Here is a 25,176-nt window from a genome sequence, read left to right on the forward strand (position 1 = left end):
GTAAGACTCGACAGTCTCAGAACAGTTATGCCATTTTTACTACAGCATAAGCAACACACCAACGTGCCTGTGGAAAGAGAAAGGCTGTGGATTTCTTCATGAACTCACATACTTCTACAGCCTGTCATTAAAGTAAACATCCTTAAGTTATTCTTAATGGTAAGTGAGCTTACAGTCAATCAGATCTCACGATGCTGAACTTGCAACAGCAGCACGGATTGAGACCTTTCCATTCCCTTTGAAATCCAAGTCTGGATTGCTTCAGCTTGTTTTCAATAGACCAGTTGCTTTCAAACGCTACAGTTCGATTTTACAATGCTGCTGGCGAGGTTGGGAATCAAGCTAAATCCAGCTGCACCCAACAGAGAAAGTTGCCACAGGGAAAGAGTGAAAAATCAAAGGGTGAGCAGTAAGGTGATCCTATACCACTGACCTGCTGAATACCAGACAATGAATAAAAGTTTAAATAAAGCATAGTTGTTTCAACTATCAATACTTGTTACTATAGGAGGCAGAAATGGGTTCTTTGGAAGTACAAAAATGGAAGTAAAAAAAATGCTGCTGCATTTGTATTACCTTTTAGTCACCCACTTACATTTCAATTACTAAATGCTTCTTTTCAGCAGTATGTCATTTCAAATAAGCATCACAGTTGAAGATAGGCATTTTTTTTGGTACAGCTTATAAACAAATCTCAATTGACTAATATTTCCACATATACCCCTTACATTAAAGTCTTTTCTGAAGTTGTTAAGTCCACCCATAATTCAGGAGCCAAAACCATACAATGCCCTCACTTAAAACAGCTTTCTCACAACACACCCTTGCACATTTGCATACAGCAATTCTTATATAGACATTAGTGAAAGGCAAAAAGGTTCGCACTATACACACTGCTCTGCTGCATCAGACTACCAGTAACCCAAAGAAGTTTCAAGAAAAGAAAAGGAGTCTACAAATTACGAAGTGACCCACTGTTATGGAATAATTTTCATATAGAACACTCTGGACAAGAAATAACACACATCAGATGACCAGGGAGAAATTTAGACTCTCATGCAAGTCCATCATAATCAGACGAAAGAAAAACTCCATGATAGCAAGGCATCTGTATAAAACCTACATTTAAATACTGTTTTGTATATGAACTGGCTCATGTTACGCAACTAGCAAAATGCAGTTAAACAGTACACATATATACGCAACTTCGCAGCAAGATAAGTATTAGGATGACAAAAACTGCAAAGGTCATATTACCAAACACACCCAACCCACTAACAAAACCAGAGCCTGTAATAGGGCAGCTTCCTTTCCCATCTCAGTATTTTGCAGATTAGGAGATTATGGGAAATAACAATTAAAAAGTACATTTTAGACAAACGTTCGCAACATGAGGAGCACATCAGGCTACAGACAATATAATTTTAGCTGCTTCCCTGCTAAAGTGAGGGAATAGAGTCTTAAAGATTTAACTCCTCCTAAGATACATGCACAGCTACACTGACATCAACCCCAATGTTTATCAAGTTCAACACTTCCAGCAGCAACCAAAAGCTACTTGTTTTCATTTTTAGGTTAGAAACAAACAATTTGAGATTCTTGCTGGTAAAAACATCTATTTAAAATAATGGAGTGGGATATATTCTCTACTTTATTTCAAAAACTCCCTTTCATCTAATCTTCAGAGCTGTATAACTTGAAGTATTTAAACATTTTGAAGAAAAACTTTACTCTTAGAAAGAAAGAGAGAGCTGAAAGAGTTCTGAAATGGCCTAGCACTGTCCCCTTCAGCGAATTTCATCCTTGGTTTACTGCAACAGCTAACAGAAAAAAAGAAATTCACATTTTTAACAGATGATATCAGTTCTCTGGAAGACAGCAAGCTTCACAAAACTATAGGCCTTTTTGTTCATGTATTCATGATTCATCACTGTTTCTATAGAGAGAAAATTCAATTTAAAAAGGAAAAAAAACAAGTTTCCTCATCTAGGAATTTTCACTCTTATTTTTATGGATTGAATGCAAAAGAAGTTAGAAAAAGAAATTAGACCTTTCAGATTTTTTCTGATGTTGTAGTTTGGTTTTCTTTGTTTGTTCATTTGTTTGGGTATTTTTGTTTGTTTTTAACAGTGCCTGAGTTGGTAATAATCCATTCCTATTCTTCCTCCAATAAATGATCAGTAATCTGCAGCAGCCACATGTTACAGCATCACGTGTTTTTAAGTCACACACAAAAAGCTGAGTAAGCATGATTTCATTTTTGCTTCAGAGACTGTGGGTTACTCAAGAAGTGCTAGTGATGTCTTGGTCTCCACTTTTATGTTTTAAAAGAACAGACCTAGGGTGACTGAAGCTCTGTATTTTACATTGAAAGATGATCCAAAATCTCTTATTTGTCTTATTTTTTTTTTATGCCAAGACACTTTCACTACTCAGTTCAGTGGATTTGTGCCAAAATTAATTTCTTTTTAATTAAAAGCAGTAAAATATCAACTAAATTGATATTGAGATTCACTGACATTAAAGATAGGGGGTTGGAGGGGGAGGGCACATTTACACATTTACTTCTTCCTAGCTTTCTGCTTTCATTTTACTTACTTCCTTTTCATATTATGTTAACTACAAGAATTTGAAGTCAAAATTTGACCCATCCCTGCAACACAGAAACCTATGTAAAACAAACATAAAAACAAATGAAACACTGCCCAAAAAAATAACAAACCCAGGAGTTGAGACTTACACCCCCAAAGTTAGCATGGCTGAAACTGTATTTTCATGATGCATCTTAGCTTATCTATTGATAACGACTAGTAATTATATCACAAGTAACATAAAGCCTTATCTAGTAAGGCCACAGATTTGAACCATTTTCTACCCACAGAATGAATTCAAAGGACACATATGTTATAACCATTATCTATCACTTAAAATAATAGATAAAAAGTACTGAGATACCAGATCAATTCTATCCCTTGTTAGCGTTATTAATAAAAAAACATACAGAAACAAATTCATTCAGTACTTTCTGTTTCAGTTTTCATACACACAGTAGATCTCAAACATCACACACAAATAGGTGCATTTTAAAAACTATTTTAAAATTGAATTATTTTCTGTTCAGCTTCAACTACAGAAAAGCTTGTTTTCTTCCCCTTTCTAAATAACATCACTTCAGGGTTCATAACAGAGCCCTATGTCTTCTTACAGAGTTTCACAGTAATACAGTTGCAGATGCAATATGGTTTTGAAAATCACTATAGTCCTGAAACAAATTAAACACATCCCTGTTGTAACCTTAGCTCCTGAAAAACCTCTGCACAGAACTCTGGGTTACCACCTCAGAAATGACAAGTAATATTTTACTTCATCTACTTTCTGAACTCCCATTTCAGCTTCCCAATACATCACACAGTCCTTCAAAACAGGGATTAAATGGAACTTAGATGATAACTGACTCTAATGCTAACAAAAGGATACATTTCACTTCTAAAGCACTGATCAGAGCATTCTCCTTGTTCATTAGCTGAAATATTTTTCTAGGCAGTAACTTGAAACATAACTAACAGTAACACCCATAACAGACTTGTAAGGTCACCCCTTAAGAAACAAAAATAATTCTTTGATATCTGAACTTTTGAGTTCATCATTGGCCTCCTCAGAAATGCCTGCATTCCTAACAATTCAATCAGTCTGCACAGTCACCCATTAACCTCACACCCACTTCACACCAACCTATACCCTTTTCCAAGCAAAGTTCTGTAAGCTGAAGCTTACTGAAAAAGCATTTGGTAAATATCACTTGACCAAATAAGACTGTTGCTATTATCAAGTGGGTGCATTTATTAACTTTGCATTTCACTTTCAAATTTAGATGGGGGTGGACGAGGTGAGGTCTGGAAAAAGGAGGAAGAGAAGACTATGAAGGAACTTAGTTTAAGGCATTTTTTTAAATCTTATCTGTCTGTCAGAATTCCCAATGACTCACAAGAGGAAAAAACAAACAACAAAACAAGAAAACTCAACACACCACCAGAGGGTTGTTGCCTGCAGGGAAATGAAATTGCTGCACTTTAACACTGCAGTGTAATTCTACTGGTTCTACAGGAGCATAAATAAAAGTGACCAAGTTATAAATCTTTTATAAGTAGAATGCAAAGCATCACAGAAATTTTTTCTTTTTTTTTTTTTATAAACTCACTGACATTTTGTTGTAGAGATGAGGGACAAATGCCCCTAAGGAAAAAAGTAACAAAAGTCAGCATAACCACAAACTGTCAAAATGGGAGATCAAAGCAATTCTTACATTTTACTGGATAGTTAAACCAACTTCTGTTTTACACTGCAGCTACAGATATCAACACTTATGAATCAAGACTAGAAGCTATGGAAAACAAATGCAGCACAAAAAGGCATCACGTGGAAAGACCAGGCTATATACTGATCTCCTATGTCATCAGGAGATAAAAACCAACAGATATATTAAATGAACTGAAGCTGCGCACATGAACACTTGCAAAAAAAAAAAAAAAAAGAAAAAAGAAAAAAAAAAAAGCACCGGGTCTAAAAAAGTAGCATTATCCCAGGCCCTTCCACACTGCTTCCTATTTCTTATAGTGGTATCACTACTGGCTAATCCTGTCAGTCCCAAAGGAGAACTTCAGCATTATCTTAGTTTTACAGCAGGGCATCATGAAAAATAGACAAATTAACTCACCAGACACTCCACCCCAAGTCAGTGGGGGAGCCCTCCAGGGCCAGTGACAACTACATAGTTATTGCTTCTGAGTAATCTGCATTATACTGCACAAAGACATGAACAGAGCCTGTTTTGTACAAGTGTCTCTACTGCTCTTCCCCAAAAAAACACCAGTTTAGGACTTAACAGTATTTCAGAGAGCAGAAGAGTACAAATAGGAATGCAATCCTTTGAGAAGCTGAGTACCCTTAATCCAATAGGAATTGAGAGCACAGAATAATCTTTCACAGCAGATTTAGAACTTCATAGAGTAAAGCACAAGGTCAGTATTTTGAGCATAGGAAAGAAAAAAGTAACCCTGCAATGAAATCGTACACACTCATATGTATAGTCCATTGTAAACAAACACAGCTTATCCACATCAGACATACCACCTTGATTTCTAGCTGATGAGGGTTTGCCAACAGAGCATAACAAAGGCACAAATGGTGTGAGTGCATCATTAGGTAAAGATGGGGAAGCCTGGACTTCTGCACAGGGCAAAGATCTGAGGTGCTCAGGTAGACTTACCAAAACGTCACACAGCCTGCAGTGCCCCATTTTCCTGGCCAGGAGCCAGAGTATTAGCTACTGGTGCTACTATCACTCCTCTGATTGCAAGATAGACATGTCAAGCGATCAAAATCCTTTTCCTTTGCATGTCTCCAGTTTCCACCTGTACAGTAAGGAGAACAAGGCCTACCACACTGGGGCTTCCCCCCTCTGGCAGACTTTGTGGAAATGAGTAGTAGACACTCAAGAAGCAAATAAGATTCTTCACAGATGTTTGAGAAGCTATCTGTGGACAAACTAGTTCCCAGGCCACAGGCATCAAAATACTGTGAACAAATAAGCATTGTTGAAGAGTCATGTCATTCACCTGACTGATGGTGGTAAAAGCAATGATGATGAGTGTTGCAGCTCAGATCTAGAAATGACACCTATATTTGCAGCATTTCCTTTGAGAAGGAAGAGCCACCTGGTAACAAGATGGCAAATGTCCAACTATGCCACTAATTTGGTCATATCTGTTCCTAGAAAAGGTGCAGCAATACATTTAGTAAGGATATCTTCTACATTCTGATATATAAAACAAACTGGTCAGGCAAGACAGAATATTAGAAAAGAATTACTGCTTAAAGTATTCAAACCATTTGTCTACCTTAATTTTTCTGTTAGATGAGCAGGCAGATTTCTGCTTTAAAGATGAAAGACAGTAATTTCTAGAACACTGTGCCTGTATTTTTCAATGTGAATTGAATTCACTTACAGCATTATTCCACTTTGTGCTCTAATTCACTTGAATATTCACTGTAGAGATGTATTCCTAATCTGTTCTTAACTAGAACACTGCCAGAGGTCTGCCTCTACTATCATCAATGAGAAGCATGCTCATGGGTCAAACTCCCCTCTCAGACAAACTTGAACATGAACAAGGCCTTGAAGTCATTGGGGCTGCACAGATGTAACTGAGTGGGGAATTTGACTAAGTAATATCCTCAGTACAATCAGAAAACAACCAGAAGCAAAAAAAGATGCAATTTCACAAACACAACCAATGAAATAAGCCACAGACCCAGAAGAAACATAGCACAGGAAAAAAAAAAAAAAAAAACAACACTAGGAGAGATCTTTCCTGTTGACAATTACTATTTTCATCAAGCTTTACAAATTCTTAAGAAAAGACATATATTTAACTAGTTTCAAAAGCTAATGAAAAACTGTTTAAGGTTGCAGCTCACACAGCATAAGGAGTCTTAAAAGCTGTGCCACTCATGGCCATGCCTTTTCAAAAAAACAAATGCCCGCATTTAATAGGGCTATGGCACTTGTGTCATTGCCAAGCTGTAATATAATACTTGGCTTTGTCTACGGTGACCATTTTTGTATAGACAGGCATTGCAAACATACAAACAACTCTCAGTCTTCCTCTCAGCTTTCTGCAGGAAAGGACTACTTCAAATACTGCCACTAGACCAAAATGGATACATGGAGGAAATACAGCGAGGGCTCCCTTCTTCCCACACTGCCCAGTCATTGAACTCAGCTTGGAAAAAGAAAGGACCAATTTCAAGCCCTCACTACCCCTGCTTTGTACAGCCTCAGCAGCAGAAAATAGACAGGAAACCAGCTTATCAAGATAGATAGAGATTTTCACAGTGTTAGATCATAATGTGGTCTAGTCAAATACGACTTTTTCCTCTCAGCTTGCTTTTAGTCTTAACCAAGATGAGGGACAAAATTCAAAAAGTATCTGTGCTCCAGTAAGCTCAGTCTGCCACAGCAGCATCTCATTGCTTTCTAAACTAAACGCAATTCAAAGAAGCTGCACTGTTCATGACAGCTTTGCTTCAGTCTGATTTCTTAAGAAAACAAAATTTATATCTTCAGGCTGTTTGTATGTAATTCCTCCTATATCATTAGAATAAGATAACCAGTGTCAATGAAGTTTGAAAGTACAAGAAAAGTCTCAAAGATTCCATGTTTCACGCTGAATGCCTGAAGAGAAAGGTATAAATTCTCCCACAAAGAAAGGAGAGACTGCTTTAATCCTTAATCTCTTCTGAGACAAAGTAAGAGAATGGACATTTTTTTCTCATCATTAATCTCAATAGAGCTGAAATTATAAAGGGTCTCAGTCCTGGAACTGTAACACCAAAACTTTTCTGAGAATTCCCTCATAAGGCCTTCACTAATTCACTCTAGGAAACTGCAGTTATAGAAAGAACCAGACGTGTGTCTAACATCCTCTAGATAAGGATGTTAACTTTTGAACTAGGTTGAACAGGCAAGGTAACTGAAGTGAAAGCACAAACAGTCCAAACTTCAAAAGGAAAACTGTAGCTCAATCCTATATCTCATGACAGCAGATCACCTCAATGTGACAGCTAAAACTACCCACCATCTACAACATGAAATGAAGAACTTTGGAATAGAGGGGATGAAGAGATGCTCAGATTTTTACCTTATTGGAATCAAATCAATTCACTAAACTTAGAGACAGGTCACAGTTATTAAAAGAAATCCATATCCTCACTTAATGAAGCTTACTCTGGGCAAATGGCAGGCAAGATGAATAACTCAACTTCCAGCTGGTAATGAGTCAGCAGAAGGCACAAGAAGTTTTTTAAATGTCACGCAGTTCATTTCACTCCACAAGGATCTAGAACTTGAAGCCTTCTTTTTCCTACTTAAACTGATGTTTTAATTTAAATGTAATAAAACTTGTCTTAGCATAGTCATGCAATAGCCTAGCTCAGACTTCAATAGTACAGAATATTGTTTAAACAAAGGAAACAATATATCAGCTTGTATTTAGCTTGAAATACATTACTGTGCTTCCTCATGAACTACATTATCATAAGGCTGACAAAGCCAGCATCACAAACAGGGTCTACAAGTACCTCAACAAGGACCAACTAAACATTCATTTTTTACAAGGTCAGTATTTGAGTAGAAATTCATATTGCTAGCCACACACAAAAATAACTAAGAAAGTTAAAGAAAAGAAAAAGGTGTTCCACCAACAATCCCTGCTGGGTCAGTATGAAGACCCAGCACATTCTCACCTGCTGCTGAAGAATGACCCTTAAACCTTCATCACACTTAGATGTACAGGTCGAAGAGTAGGCTTCAGAGAGACAGCAGAAAACTAACAGATTTGTCTTGACCAGTTTGCTTTTCCCAGAAAGGAACTCCTCCATTATTTTTGTTCCAGTCAATACTGCCTAATGCCTAAGTGACAGAGGCACTCAGATTATGGCATGTAAGGCTGAATACACAGACAAATGATGCTGCAAAATGCAGAACTTGTTAATACATATGTAACATGAATACTATTTCTAAAATAGTATTACATCACAGATGTTTTTTCTCCAACATTAAATATACACTGCAAAAGACAGCAAATCAAAATTGCAATAGCCTCAGGATATAAAGAGAGTATGTTGTTTGTTAAGTAGGTGCAGGAAGCCAGAAAAGCACTTACTAAATGGATGCCTGAGAAGAGTTTCCTATCCATTTATTAAACTGTAAAAGTTCAGTACTTCACTAGAAATATTATCATAGATATAATTTCCACCTAGAATTGGTACATTTAGAAAATAGAGTTGGCATCTACACATTTTCAGCCAACTATGTTTGTTTCCCTTCTCATTGCCCCCCTAAACCCAGTATCAGTTCATTTTTACTGTCAGCGTTACAAATCTCTGTAACGGTTTTGTTTGTTCTTACCAGCAATAAATTCCTTTAGTTAGTAACTGGAAAAATATAAACTGTTTTTTCCAAATTCCTTAATTATCAAATCATTCATCATCAGTAAGTAGATGGCACATAAGAAAATGCAGAACAACCTGTTACTGACTGAGCAAGGAACAGCCCCTTCTAGTCCAAACCCTTACAACATCACAAATGTAGTTTAAAGAAGGAATTGAAAAATAGTTTTTAATATTAAATATGCTATTATATTTACGCAAAGAAGCCAACTGAAGGAGCAGTAAGAGATAAACACAAAAACTGACCAACACTGAAAATTCAGCTACTAAGGCTCTGAAAGAGTAATTTAGGACAGCTTCAGTTTATGTCAGTTGATCATGATCTCTGTGGCCTTTTGGAAATAATTAAATAATTTTCTCAAAATATAACCATTATTGCTGACAACGCAAAGTAAATATTCTGCTCCACCCAACCCAGCACTGAGTACATCAACTGCTTCCATCAGCCTGAAGGTTACTCTGCAAAGGGAACATATCTGGATTTGCTTGTATTTAAATACCAACACTTACCATTTTTATACACCTTGCTCTTCAACTTAATATTAACATTAAACCAAACCTATCCCTTTCTAAGCACATTTCGTGTCCTCTGTCAATGTCCTTGGCAGTATTTTCAATTGCTGATATACACTTCTGTTTATTAAACTTTAAAAACTGCATCCCAAGGTCACTGTGAAATAAACAGCATATTCCCACTTGTACCGTCCATAGGACATCAATAATCTTACAGGCATCTGTGTCACAAACGATGACTTCATGACAAAAAGTGTTTGCAGCAATATCAGTAGAGTATTATAGAATCACAGAATGGTTTGGGTTGGAAGGAACCTTTATCATCATCTAGTTCCAACCCCTCTGCTATAGGTAGGGATACCTCCCACTACAGCAGATTGCTCAAAACCCCATTCAACCTGGCCTTGAACTCCTTCATGGAAAGGGCATCCACAGCCTTGCTGGACAACCTGTTCCAGTGTCTCAGCACTCTCACAGTAAAGAATTTCTTCCTAATATCTAGTCTAAAGCTACCCTCTTCCAGTTTAAAACTGCTGCCCCTTGGCTATGTTGCTACATGCCCTATAAAAAGTCCCTCCCCAGATTTCCTGTAGGCCCCTTTTAAGTACTGGAAGGCACTATAAGACCCAGAGCCTTCTCTTCTCCAGGCTGAGGAGCCCCAGCTCTCTCAGCCTGTCCTCATAGAGGAAGTACTCCACCCTCTAACCATCCTCATGGCCCTCCCCTGGACTCGCTCCAACAGCTCCATGCCCTTCTTGTGTTGGGGGCCCCAGAACTGGACACAGTACTCCAGGCTGAGTTTCAGGAGAGCAGAATAGAGGGGCAGAATCACCTCCCTTGACCTGCTGGTCACACTTCTCTCAATGGAGAAAATACGGTTGGCCTTCTGCGCTGCAAGAGCACATTGCTGGCTTACGCTGAACCTTTCAACAACTGACACTCCTAAATTTCTCTCCTCACGGTTGCTCTCAAGCCATTCTCCACTTCAATACTTTCTAAAGAAATGAACATGATTTCTTCTGTTCCACTTAAATTCAATTTCAACTTAATTTCCAAAAGCACTAAAGAAATGAAGAAGTTGTATGGTGGTTTACTTTTTTTAAAACTAGATATTTATCAGCAATGATTCTAATACGTAAACAGATTTAGTCAAAATGAATAGGTTAACTAACACCACTGATACATTTCAAAAGTATGCATTTAAAATGAAGTAAGTCTGATTTAATCACATTTGTGCTCCTTTGAACATACCCGTGTTGTCCTTGGAAGCAGTGAAATTGCTTCCTATAAGTTCTTTGTGAACTTATAGGTTCTTTGTGAACCAGGCAAAGTGCAATTAGAAATGTCAGTAATCATATACACAAGAAAGTTAACTCACCCAGCTGCTGATGAGGGTCTCTGACTACAGAACACTCCTCCTCAGAAAGTAGCCTTCACCCAGAAGATGCTCACAGGAGAGCTGGATCCTGGGTGCCCTCCCTGGGCCCACCCCTTCCAGTCAGGTGGGAAGCACAGGTAAATTGCTTGCCCCTGTGCTTCCTGGGCCAGCCACCCTCTTCACCAGATGCTCAATCATCAGTTCAAGCTGCGACACAAGGGTTCCCTTAAAATACCCTGTTAGAAAACTGTCTTCTAGGTAAGGGTGTTCATGGGAATTACATCAAACTATGCAGGAAAACTATGTTTTCAGAGTTAGCACTTGCAAATATTTATACCAGAAGTGTTTGCACAGCCACCCAAGTGAAGCGTGATACTCTTACACAACATATCCAGCAGACTACAGCCAAGAGTACAAATCAAATCTTTGAATATTGACTGAGCACAACCAATCTGAAAGCGAGGTAGAGACATAACGAAAGACATAATGAAACTAGTTAGCAAAAAGAAAAAAAAAAAACAACTGCAACAAAGACTTAGAAGAAATCACTCTACACTTACAAACACTGCAGATAAAGACTGTTGAAGTTCATTATGAATAGTATTTACAAGAAATAATTCACATTACTACATCTACTATGGATATTTTGTAGAAAAACAGTACTGTTTGTGCACAACCTGAGCAGCCCAAATAGTATTATCATATAAGACTGTTAAACATTCTGGGTTTGTTTACAATAAAAACAAAAAAATTTCTTTGGGATGCTTCTTAACAGAAAAATCCATGACAAATAAAAATTCCTTTACCTATTTATCATGAGCTTGATGAGCTTCCTACTTAAGTCAGCACATCTGAACCAACTGACTTCACAGGGGAAGTTAACCCTTAACAGCATTTGAAGAAGATCACCCCCTAAGCATCCATTTGTGTGTCTGCCTTGACTCCACCACTATGGAAGTGCACCTCCAGGCTTCAATCTGTTCTCATTTTGAGTGTTCTCCTATATAACATGGTAGGTTTTTCATGAACCAGTACTTCAGAAGGCATTAATTCCAAATTTCTCACTCCTTTTCAAACTCAGTAAGCTTTCATCACCTATATTTGTTACATATTACCTACCTACTAATTTTGAAAGAAATATCAACATTTATTGCTGCCATTACAATTATTATTTAACTCTATAAAGCGTATAACATTAAAGACTCTGTAAAATATAATGTATGGAGTAAATTTATGGTATACTAAAAAAAAAATCACAGTGAATCCAAAACATTCACCAGCTGCTCCACTGCAATTCATAAAAGTAATCTTAAGGATTCAGTTAAAATACTACAATTGCTCATCACAGATTTTCTAGGAAGAAAAATTTTTCCACTCTTAATGAAATTTACCTCTAAACATTTTTCATTTTTCCAAACTCTTACTATTCTAAGATAGTTATTCCCACTACAGTGACACTAGGACAGTGACAGAAAGAAAAAAAAGCACTTGAATAGCACAAGAACTCTATTTGAAAAAATCACTGCTTCTATATTTCCTGCTGATGTCTGAAATGTTGATATATAATCATCTAGTCCTACTCACTTGACAGTGTATCTGAATTCTAACAACTCCTGGATGAGAAATCTTACTGTGCTCTACAAATGAAAACAAACATTCAGAGCCTACTCCTGTTTCAGTAAGTCCATGATAGTTTTGCTACTTATACCAGGATAAAAGATTGATGGCATGCCTCCACAATGCTCATAGAAGGACAAAGCCTCATAAATGTTTTCACTGTAGCAAACAAGGAGGAGTCTGCATGGAAAAAAAAAAGGGCAAGTCAGAAAAGGGGACTTGCAAGTCTGGACACAAGGCACAAGTCTCAAAGTAATACCAGTATTATTTCAATCATAAATGCAGGAAAACAGTACTTTCAAACTCAAATGAGACCAAAGGTACCTAAAGTTAAGAGCTACTAAATCTCTGAAAATTCATAATCATTACTGGAAAATCCATTAAGTCTAAGTCACTATGACTTAATCTTCCTGGCAAAATTTCACTAAAAGATTATTTTAAAACTTTTAATGCCCCAGTACTGCATGCAATACTGTATTTCTAGCAACACTATTATTTCTAGTATTGCTGTTAATTAATCGATCAAGTCTTTACAGACTATCATAAAAATAGGGTGCAGGTTTACTGTTTTGAATGTGATTCTCATAAGGAAAACAGAAATAAAGATGAAAACGTGAACAGAATACGCACTTTAAGAAAAGGCCATGGAGAGAACCACCATGAGTAACACATCAATAACCATATATTCATCTAGATAACTAAACTGAATAACGCAGAACTATTTTAGAATTCTCTCTGTATCTAACAAACGGGACAAAAAATAAATATATTTATAGTAGTATAGACAAAAAGGATACACTTTGTTTAGCCAAATACAAAAAAATAAAAATAAAAACAACACAAAACTGGCTTCTGAAATCACTGTCTACAAAACACTCTTCCGATAGGTTTGAAGCTTTCAATTGCAACCAAGTCTGACACACAAAAAAATAACAAATTTCAGTTTCTGAGGATGTCACAGAAACAGGTGGTTAAGGCTGCAAAGAAACATCCTGTTCAAGGCCTCGCTGAATAAAAGACTACTGAATTTGTTGAGACTCAAATGTAATGATCTCTTATATAACTGAACAGCTACTGCTGAACGCCTTGCTGATGGCTCACACAGACAAGACATACATAAAAGAAATAGCTGTAAGTTACATAGCATATAATACAGAAAAGAGACCCCTACATTTCCTCAAAGGTCAAAGTGACATGAGTTTCAGCAGTATTCCTGTTCTGAATTGCCTGCACAACTGGGCTGAAAATGGAATGAAAGGCATAAAACAATAAGGATCAGCAACATTAGTTTTTTTCACTAAGATTATCTGAAAGTTAATAGGATAACAAGCATGTAGAGTTGGTCTCGTATTACTTGTAGACAGAACAGTGTTTTGGAAATCAACTGCACGTTGATTTGGTGCCATAGCACACTATGATGCCAAAGTTCATAAAGCAACGTCAAATGAAAATACAAGAAAACACTCGAGTTCTGCAGTCCTTCACAAGAAATAATACTTGAGTCCCTCACCACTGACAATAGTGAATATTTACTTACGATTGCAATCCAAATCACTCTTTAAAGAGTTTTGAGGATGAAATAGGATTAATGGGAAGAAAGAAAACGCATAAGCCAAAGTATCAGTGGAACAAAAATAAATAAGAGGAATATACAAAATACAAAATGAGTGGCAACTGGAAAAAATGTCTGAGTTAGGAAAACCAAAACAGTATTTCATGTTTAGGTGTGATTGGGGTTTCTTAAGGTGCACTGTTTCCACGTGTGTTATTGTAACATGACACACATCCTTTTCCTCATTACTGTTAATTACAATGGAAACCTCCTATAATTAACTGTAGTAGAAGGTAATTTGACGAAACTTTCATAAACCAACCTTTCCCCACACACTCACATATACAGAAATAATCTTTTGCGCTAACACTTCTGTAAAATAAGGCGTTTGGAGTATAATAATTCAAATTATGCTGCTGCTTCTATTCCAAGAAAACCATTCATCCAGCTGCAAAAAAAAAAAAAAACCACACAAGGGAGACACTCAGCATTTAACTTATTACAAAAGCAAGCATGCCAGTGAAGACCATCTAACTACAATACTCACATTATATGTTAAATTCTTACACTACGTTATTCAAAACAATTTCCCATATCTTCTCTCTATCATTTCTGCTACCAGCAAAGGCATAAGCACATATCTTTCTCTCTTTCACACAGTCCTTTTCTGACTTCTCCAACTAAGAGGTCTTCATCCTCTTTGTGGCATCAGTCACCCTCGGCAAGCTTGAGACACCAGCACAGAATGCTATTCAGGACAAATTTTGTGCATCTTATTTTGAATTCTAATTAACACTTGAAACAACAGTTGCTACCCACCTATTTGAATTGAAGACCTTTCCACGTCAGTCTGCCTAACCACAGCCAGATGTCATTAGGTTCCTCTAATGTCAGAGATGCAGCATCTGCACCTCTTTGCAGAGACCAGTAAGCTGCTGGTGATAAACATTTTTCTCAGTTATTAAGATGATAATCAGTGAGAACTTCATGGAGAGCAGGCTAGTTATAATTCTGTTTACCATCACATTACCCTTCCACAGCACCCTCTCTAAGTCTGCCTTGAACTACAAACCCATGCTCCACTCCAAAAAAACTATTCTTTTGATCTCAGTAAAAGACGGTTAAAGTGATTAATGGATTCGTATAATATTAATATACCTGGGAGCAAAGCTAAAGCTTACATATCTGAAATAATCAGTATCTTACAGAAAATGAAATGATGAGTACAAAGATCACTGCAAATTGGGTAAGACTTAGCAACACAACTTAGACTTTCTATCCACTGACCATTACATTCTGCAAAATTTTTCTCTTTCCCATCCCACAGAAAAAAATAAAGATTCATGCCAAGCTATTACCTCCTCATCTTCCAAGCTTTAAAGTCAAGCTTTAAGGGAATAATTACAGTCACTGTTTTTCTTGAGCTATATGCTACTGCAACCCAAACGCAAAGTTACACACCATGACAACACATTATGGTGAACGAGGCCCTCATGCTGCGCTTGTTGTCATCTTCCCTGGAATGCTGCAGGTTACCTGCTTACCCTTCAAAACAAGCAGGATGGGGACTAGCTACATAGCACACACCGTTCATAGCATTCTGCATGCTAGCAAATGTGATTAGCACAGAAAATGCGAGAAGACCAGAAGGCATCTTTCCATCTTCAGCCATGTATGTTTAATACTGAACTAGATTTCACCTCAGTGCATTATTATGTTGATCGACAGTACGTATAGCAAGGAAGACATAGGCTGACATCAGCTACTTTTAAGCTTTTCTCTTCTTCCCCTCCCTCATTTACCGCCTCCAGCTTCTATGGCACCATGCATTGTGCTTTTATGTACACTCATGTGCACAGGCAGCAGAGACTTATCTATTAAGATCAGTTATGTGGTGAAACTGCAAAAGGAAACTTTCACCCTTGTCCAGGTGGTTGAAAAACTGCAGAGGCCAACAGCAGCTTCTAAATGCATGCTCTCCTCCCTCCACCCCCCACGTCTCTAATCACTTAGGAGGAAGATAGGAAGATTAGCAGAGAGGAAAAAAATAACCAAAGCTGCAGATAACCCTTTAGGACCACAACGTCAGGCTATGAGATCTGGAGCAAAAGGTTAATGCGGTAGTATTTTCAGGAATCAGACAATTGTGTTTTACATGAGAGGGAGGGGTACTCAGAGGGTGAGAAAGAGAAAAGGAAATGGTGAAGACGACAAAAATGAATTCGTCATTCACAGCTGGATCTTTGATCACCTGGAGTATCCAGGAAAAAAAGATTACCAAAAGAAATAGGATAGTTTTATTACCAACATACTGCATTTTTTTTTCGGTGGAGTATTTTCATCATCAGAGTAGATTTTAGTAAGAATATAGCTGCACAAGTAAGGGCTTACTGAGCTATGCAAAGAATAAATAAAGGTGGTACCCAAAACACTGACAGAAAGCTACCTTTAGCAGCTGATGTACTGAAAAGGATTAAAAAAATAGAAATATAAATAAAAGTCACTTTCACTGGAAGACAATGTCATCCCCATCCCCGTCTCAGAACGGTTGCTATGGGGTTGTGAAGAGGAGGGGAAAGATGGGGGGGGTTATAATCAATCATCTCAGAAGAGCATTGCTTCTTACAGAGAAAGATCTGGATTTTGACTGTGTCCCTAAGAAAATTGCGGACTGCAGAGCTGCTGCCACGCAGGGCAATGAGGAAGCAGGCAGAGCGGAGGCAGCAGCTGGGGATGGAAACGCCTATTAAAACCTTTAGACAACAGATGGGCAAAGCTCGGCTGGTTTAAAAAAAAAGAAAAAACAACACACGCACACACAAAACCAAAAACAACAAAAAAAACACCCCACCACAATGCATCATGTTTTATTGTCCCACCGTAATGAACAACACTTAATACCCACATGCCCAAAGAAGCTCCCCATTACTGATTTCCCCTTTCCCTAAATTATCATCTCAAGACTCAATTCACTTTTAGGGGGGTCTCCCCAGTCCAGTGAATTTGCCAGATCCCATTGCTTATTGCACCTGTTACTACAAAAAATAAAATAAAATAAAAAAGGAAAAGTCATTTGGGCTTCTTTTAGAGGTTTATCTTCCAATTAAGGATCCCCTGTCCTTGAAGTGAACAGGCTATCTAAGCAAGCAACAGCAAGTCCATATCTTTAACGCATTTAGAGGATCTAATTATGTCATGTAGGGCAGAAGCACCTGCTCTCCGCTAATTCCCTCCACTCTGTTTCCTCTTTTTAATATTTCTTACCATTGTTCCATTCAAGCAGATCTCTGGGGGTGAGTTCATAAACAAGCTTTAAGAGAAATAATTAAATAACCTCCCCTCCCCCTCATTCTTCCTACAAAAACATAGGATAACCAGAATTCTGCTACTGATCCTCTATTTTTCTTTTATTTCAGATGCTACACAAAAAAACACCATCTCATCCATCCATATTTGCTAAATGCCCAATGCAGTCAGTGCCAAAGATATACTGTATATATTTCCCATCACCAACTGCACCTTAAGGACTACACCCTTTTCAATCATGATGTCATGAAATACTGCTGGTGACTCCCCCACTACCACCACCACCACCTCCTTGGTACTACAGGCTGTGAACCTTTCATTTCAATATAATTTGATTAAAAAGAAAAGACTAAGTAGGACAGAGAAGAAATTGATGTGAAAATCCACCACAAGCATCATCTATTTTTTCCTCTGCATGCACTCCTTCCGTCACCAGAACACCACCCATTAGAAGGAGTAATGAACATAAAGCATCTTCTTTTTTTTTTTTTTTTTAAAGAGGAAAAAATAACATGAATATTAAAAATAAAGCAAAAAATCCTTTGTGAATATTATCTTCACTAAATCAGCAAACGGGAAAACCTAATCCCTTACATACCCCATCCCCAACACCTCACTGGCTGCTACAGCACCTTCCCTGTGGCGCGGGTGCTGCTGCAAAGGAACCAACCTGTCTGTCCTTTTCCTAGGGTTTTCTCCAAACGATAGGGTCCAACATATTGTGCATGTTGAGCTCCGCTGCCTTCTTTCCCTGTTGATGTCATTTCTACCTGGATCTGTAATTCTGCAATGTGTATGTGCTGATGAGCTGGAATTTCTCTCTGCAGTTCTTTAAATTCCCACTTTGCAGCTGTGCAAGCAAAGCACTCTTTCTTTTTGCTTTAGTCCACTTGGTTGCAGATTTTTCTCTTCCTCCTCTTTCTTTTCACTCTCCTTCACGTGCCTGTTGTCTCGCTGGATCTGTCTGGGACGCTGATGTGCGAAGGAGTTATTTTAATGTTCAAAGAGGGGGGATCTACGATCCAAGCCCAAGGAGCATGATGCTGGTGATCTGGGCTCCGCACGCCTTGTTCTCTCTAGGAGCTGTTCAAGGGAGAGCCAGGGCTAGAGCAGCGGAAGAGCCGGGCCCCGCAGCTGTGATTGACATTGCAAGCAGCCAATCCCCTCGTCTCCCACCTCCTTCTCCCCTCCTCCTTCCAGTACCTTTTCTTTTCCATCAGCAGCAGCAGTTAGTGCCTCTGCCTGCTACAGAGCATCATAATCAATAGGAACGGCAAACACCCAAGTTTATCAGTCTATTGATAAGGCACTATTAAATATAATTAAGGAGTATGTTATTTTAAATCCCAAGCACACACATTTCTTTCTCATAAATTATACTCCACTATGCAGCTGTACCTCCATGGTACTGAATAAAGGATGTGACTGTGGCAGGAAGTAGAAAGGGAAAAAAATCTACTTCAGAAAACGAGCTTGAGAAATTCATTAATTCTGTTTGATTCTGAAGGACCTGTATCTTCAGTGGATTTTACCCTTTAAAGAGAGCCTTTGGGGAGGAAACAAAAAGAAAAAATAAAATAACAGGGAAAAACAGGGCCCATCCTGTACCTATTGAACTGAGTGTCAGACGTGCTTTTGAATTTGATGGCAGCAAGCCGACTTTGCATCCTTAGGTGAACAGATCAAAAATGGCATGGCTGCTGTCTTCATTATATCAAAAAATCCAGGTGTTAAATGGGAATAGGAAAGGATTCTCAGATCCACAGATAATACATCCATAGGCTCCATACCAGCAGTCTAAGGAAACCTGCATTGCTTTTGTCCAAGTACTTACACGTATCTTTACATTCCTAAGGGTTTAAGAAGTTTGTTAGGCACAAACCTATGTACTTTCTGGACTCGGGGCTATAAAACAGTTTCAGACTCCAGGGCATCAAACTGAAAACAATACCACACGAAGTTCCATTTTACCTTCTCTTCTCTGCACTGCTCCAGATAGCAAACTGGTTGGAATATCCTTTTTGAACTGCAACCAAGAAATGCACAGCAGGGATTCTTCAGTCACAGAGGAAAGCCATGACAAGCCTGTAAAAGAATGAGAGAGTAAAGAGGACAAAACTTGGATGCATCTTATCACTTTATGTTGCTAGTTGAGTGCAAAGACTAGTGACTATTTCAGGGTTGGTTTTTTTCCTTTCTGGAAAAAGGATATATTTTTAAAATACCTGTATCAACATGAATCACCTGCTGAAAGAAATTAGAATAACACCAGAAATTTGCTTTGTACCTGTAACACAGGCAACACAACTCCACCCAACAGGTTGCAGAAGATTAATGGGATGAGGAGTTGAGAGGAAGCCAGGCCAGTAGCATGAAACTTTAAACCAACTCCAAGGTATCCTTTTGTCTCCCTCAGGAAACAAAAACCCCAATGCTTGTTTTGACCTTCCTCTGCATTGGTTTTTGTGGTTCACCTCTAATTTCTTCCAGAGCATGCTGTTACCTGCCAGCAAACCAGTGGTGCCCCTAGCGCTCTGCTTGTCCTCAGACCTCTCTCACCCTGTGGGGCTGCCTGCTAACGGCTGCTTCTCCTCTGAGAGGATTGGCTCCACTGTCACCAACGGTACCTTCCAGCACCTCACAGGCATTTACTCGCCTCCTCTCCCATCTCACTCTTGTGAAACTACAAATTTTTACTTCTCCAATCTTTCCCAATGCTGGGATGGCATTTACCCATGTCTGGCAGAGCCGTGAAGCCACGAGGCTGAGAGAAGAGGGTGCAACAAGCCCTCCAAGTGCCTGTGGCAATATGGCGACCGCTCGACCCTGCTCTTCCCGCCAAAACCACTGAGGCAAAGACGCTGTGTTGCGTCCCTCTGCAGAGCAGCTGTGAGGGCTGCAGGCAAAACATTTTCAGAGGCTGAAAGCACAAGGTTCAAAAACATCAGGAGATCTTTAACAGGGCAACCAGGTGTCGAGAATACATCTCTGGAACTCTTTCCACATGCATTGTGCAGCAGAGGCTTTCCTTCACTTGACCAGGGTGTCGTGAGGTGAGGCATCATGGTGTGAGGAACAGGCACCTGGCAGGGCTGTCAGTATGTCCAAATTGCTAAATTATCCATGCAATCATATTAGCAACATGCATTGCCAACTATCTTTCACACACAACAACTTTTAAAATTTGTATTTTAGAGGGCTTTTGGTTGGAGATGATGAGGTGTTTGTATGTAGATAAACCATGTCTGGGTCATGATATAAATAGAAAGATGAGCATTCAGGCAGTATTGCCATAAAAGACCCAACTTGCATATTTTGCAGTTTGCTTCCATTGTGCTGTGAGGAAAATAACTTAACAGTTCCCTGAATACTACAAATCCCCGCTTTCTGCCACAAAATATATGCCAGTGTCATGACTGGGATAAGAGCAAAAACTATTCATTCATATGACCCTGACTAGGAGGTCAGTGAGTTTAAAAACCAAACAGAAGAAATTCAAACCCTTTTGGTGTAATTTATTTACTTGCTATTTTGATTCCGTAGGAGTATTCTGCTCTGTGACCTATTGCAGCAACTTTGACCTTTCATTCTCAACTCTTCTTGAAAAAAAAAATATTTGGACACCTCTTTCTTCCTTAATTCTTCAAATGCTGTTTATTTCTTCTGTTCATATAGACTAAAATCCCATTTATCTATAACCCTTGATATGAAACTCACTCCTTTGAATCTAGGTTATGTCCCCTGGTGTGAATTACTTATACAATAACTCCCTCAATTATTTGAAGCCCTGTTTATCCAAATGTTTTGATGTTCCCAAAGTATTTTGAATAAACAGGGCTTTGCTGTCTTTGGGCATATCAGATATCTTTTGGGATACATACAGGATGATTTCCCCTGACCTTATTTTGTATCATCTTGTGCTTAAACATACAAGCACGTAAACTTAAGTGTATAGTGTATGGGCACCATCTTCAGTACTTTTATTTCTGTCCCCGTTAATGATTTTTCTTTAGTGCTCATTAAAGGCCCAAACACCAGAAATTCTGCTCAGGAAGAACTCTACACAGATTCAAGTAAAAGTTTTTTCTTGACCAAAGAGCAAATATTAACAATAAAAAAAGACCTAGAATTTCGTTGTTGTTTTTTTTTTTGTTGTTTGGTTGGTTGGTTGGTTGGGTTTTTTTTGCATTTTTCAACCACTTGAATTTACACTAGCTTATACCTTCGCAAAGTCCTCATGTTCCTTTCTTTGTTGTTTGGCACTACCTTTCTCATAATAGCCATGAGAATCTTAAGGGTGAAGATCATGAAATGATGCAAGAATTGGAGGAAAAACAGGTTCATAAGGACATTATATGCTATTTTTCAGTTGTTCATTTGAATGTATTCATGGAGTTACTAAAGTAATTGTCCAAATTCCAAAAAAAGCATCAATAATTTTGTGTAATTAGCATAGAATGAGTCAATAGTTTTTTCATAGTAAGAGGAATTTAACAAATTTAAGAGTTTATTTACAATTAGAATAACCTAATAGCTAATGCCAACAATAAGGGCATATTAAAGAAACGATACAACAATATTCAGTTTTTTCAATGTCAAGATCTGTTTTCATGCTATCAATAGTCCACCCACAGATCTATGGACACACAATACTTTTGATAAATGGTATTCAGTATACAATATTTTGCAAACTGACACCATTGCACAGGTTCATCATCAAATTGAGCCAGGTATTCATACAATCTTTAAGCATCAATGCTGTTGACAAACTGTAATATCTATATTAAGAATAATTATATAGAGCAGCCATATCTCCAAAGAAACAGCCTAAAATTGAGAAATTGTTCCCTTTGGAGTGGGTAGCTAATCAGCATCTTCCTAAGAAGCCTAAATAGACTCTAAGAAAAGAAAGGGATTTCAGTAGTGTAAGTAGATGTTTTAAATTTTTAGAATACTCTCATATTTCAGGCACGTTCCAGTATGTATTATGCACTAGAGAACTTAAACTACTTAGCGTAGTTGTTAAAAGACAGTGCTTCTACAAAGATTCTGTCTTTAACAGCTCCTAACCTAGTCTATTGTGGTTGAACTTTATGATCTTTCAGGTCTTTTCCAACCTGAGCAATTCTGTGATTCTATGATTGTTGTTATATTTATTTTGTATATAACAGTTTTCAGCAGTCTATATATTCTAGTACATCATTTCAAGCTTCACCCAAAAAATGAAAAAATGAAGCATTAGTTCCTTATCTACATATCATCTTTCCTTCATGCAAGGCTAAGGTAAAAGCATATAAAATGTTTAATAATAAAATAGATAACAGCATTACGAAGACTTTAAAGGATGCTGGAGAAATAGAGAGGCATTTATATTTAATCTAAACACTAAATACAAGTGACTAATTTTGCCTTTTTTTTATGTAAATAACAAGCTATCAACACTTAGGTAGTATATCTATCAGCCATTTAGTACCTCCTTACCTTTCATTGCATGCAGATTCTTTTCTCAGGAGAGTCCCACAATGTGGGGGCCCATCCTCCACATATATGCGCAATTAAGGCTTTCCTGGGTGACTTCTTGAGACATTAAACCATTGATAAACACTCAAGAACTTCAAAAAATAAAGAACACTGAGGGAGACACCAGTCTTAAAATCCTGGAGCTGCATGGATCAGTTCCAGTTGCAAAGTGGCTGTTCAGGAAGAAGCCTAGAAACAGTAGAGCTCAGGGACTAGAGCATTTGGTGCTTAAGGAATAGAAGATAGGTATGTGAAAACAAGAACACTTTCTGACCATTATTTTGAGCTTTGGAGCAATTCCATCCACTCAGCTTCTGCCATAAAATATGCCCAACTGCAAGCGATGGATTCTATTGAGTGACTATTGAGCAGCTATTGTGAATGGTATATTAGTGCTTTAACAATATGCAGCAAATTTGTATGATGTCGGATACTATGAAAAAAGCAAATTTTCTATAGTTTAAAGCAGATATTTCAGTGGAGTAATCAATCAGCCCAGGTTTAGCCAATAGAAAGGCTGAAGATGCATTTCAAGCAGACAGACACATATGAAGTGCATGTTTACATTGCACAGATATATGCTATGCATCTACTTGTCTAGCCACACAGTTAATAGGCAGACACTCAGAGCGCTCACACAAACGTAGACAACACCAACAGCCTTATCCTACTCTTCTCCCTGGCTGGAAGTCCACTAAGAGAAATACATATTTGTAAGGAGCATGTAGCTCCCTAGCCAACATGCAACTTCTGGATCCTGATCTCCTCAGTTGCTGGCACCTTAACATATAAGCCCACCTAACTGCAACCCTCCTCCAGCTCCAGGTACAGACTGCTACACATGCATCTGGCCAGGATTTTCCAGATCCGAATAGTTTGGTCCTTCATCCTCATCCTCCCAGTCTCAAGCTAACCTCACTGGAATTTACATGAGACTGAATTTTAACCTCCAACAGCCTATGATTTGCTACATATAATATACACATGCTACGGTGATACACTATGAATCTATTAAATGTATGTAATGCTATAATAAGATGATAAAAGCAGGGCAGCAAAGTCTTTGGCTACAGCAAATGAGAACAAGCCCAAATGCAGCAGCCACAGTTACAAAAATAAAGGAAAAGAGATGCTTACCTTTGAAAGGCATCAGGTACATAGGGATCTCCAGCAAGAAATAACCTTGCCTCCACTGCCAACCCTAAAATGAGGTCTGGGAAGGAGTGGATCCTGGGCCAGCCTTTCTGGTCAGTCCAGTACATTGCATACAGCTGAAATCCCCTGGGTTGGTCCTGCCTTCCCACTGGGTGCTCAATCACTGGTTCAAGCCATGACTTAGTATTTCTGCTAAGCATATCAAACATTTTAATAGACAAAAGATTTATACTCGCATGTGAAAAAAAATACAAAGCCCTCACTCAAGGCAGTGTTAGAGAGGAATTTAATAACAGGTCCAGCTGCACCAATCATGGGCAGGGCATATCCGTACATGAGTTAGAATGAGCCAACAACAATTTGTATGTGACTGGTCCTTTTTATCTACTTACACTTTTATTTTCCCACTCTTGCTTCTCTCCAAATCACCCAACCCCATTTTTTCCCACCATCTTTGATTCCTTCCCTAGACTTCCCATAGTACGTCCAGTGCAATCCCAGTCTGCTTTTTCCTTGCATCCCATACTGTTCCCCCACAGTGACATTAAACATCAATCACCTTAGACCATAAGGTGATTGGAGAGTCCTTGATTTGAGTTTCTGCCCTCCCTTCATTTTAGGACATAACCTAACATTGAAAACATTACTGTGTAGGGTAGCTTGTCTTTTAATTACAAGGAGCACTTGTTTCTTGGTTACAATAGCCTGCCATTTTTACTTCTTACATAGTTGTAGAAATGACACTTACAGAAAGTACCCTAAGGTGTGCCATACATCTTCAAAAATATCCTGTGCCTGGCACTTGACACATAGCGGGAGCTAGCAAAGTGCAGAGATCTGTAGCTATTTAGCACACCTGGAGATTGAGGAGAGTACATCCAGCCCCAGGTTCCTGCAAAATGTTGAAAAGAAGTTAAAGGTAAATACAGACCAGAGACTGATGGCAATGGCGAGATGATAAAAGGGTCCCTTGCTCCATAGAAACGTATATTCCCAGGTATTTGGTATAAGATGAGCAAAGAGATTGATGAGATGAAAAAGTGGGACTTTGCTTTTTGTATTCACAGCAGTCTCTCAGAAAACAAAAGACATTACTCAAAAAAAGAGTGCCAAACTATATAGTAGG

At 38.3% G+C, this 25,176-nt stretch overlaps 1 protein-coding gene across 20 annotated transcripts in view; it reads right to left on the bottom strand.

Moving 5' to 3' along the window:
* The window catches only part of BRSK2 (BR serine/threonine kinase 2), a 299,114-nt gene extending 277,698 nt beyond the window's left edge, over positions 1-21,416 (bottom strand). For 4 of the 20 annotated variants that reach the window (XM_090140606.1, XM_090140605.1, XM_090140603.1 and 1 more), the window contains exons 1-3: positions 19,879-20,088; positions 19,347-19,460; positions 18,046-18,620 (exon numbers count right to left, since the gene is read on the bottom strand). In XM_090140606.1, coding sequence (XP_089996732.1) covers positions 18,046-18,139 — 94 coding nt within the window. In that variant the 5' untranslated portion in view covers positions 18,140-18,620; positions 19,347-19,460; positions 19,879-20,088. The other 16 variants (XM_090140618.1, XM_090140617.1, XM_090140616.1 and 13 more) reach the window with 13 other exon arrangements.
* Positions 21,417-25,176: the final 3,760 nt, after the last annotated feature.

This window comes from Phasianus colchicus, chromosome 5, assembly GCF_987193195.1.
Source record: "Phasianus colchicus chromosome 5, bPhaCol1.hap1.1, whole genome shotgun sequence".
Lineage (NCBI taxonomy): Eukaryota > Metazoa > Chordata > Aves > Galliformes > Phasianidae > Phasianus > Phasianus colchicus.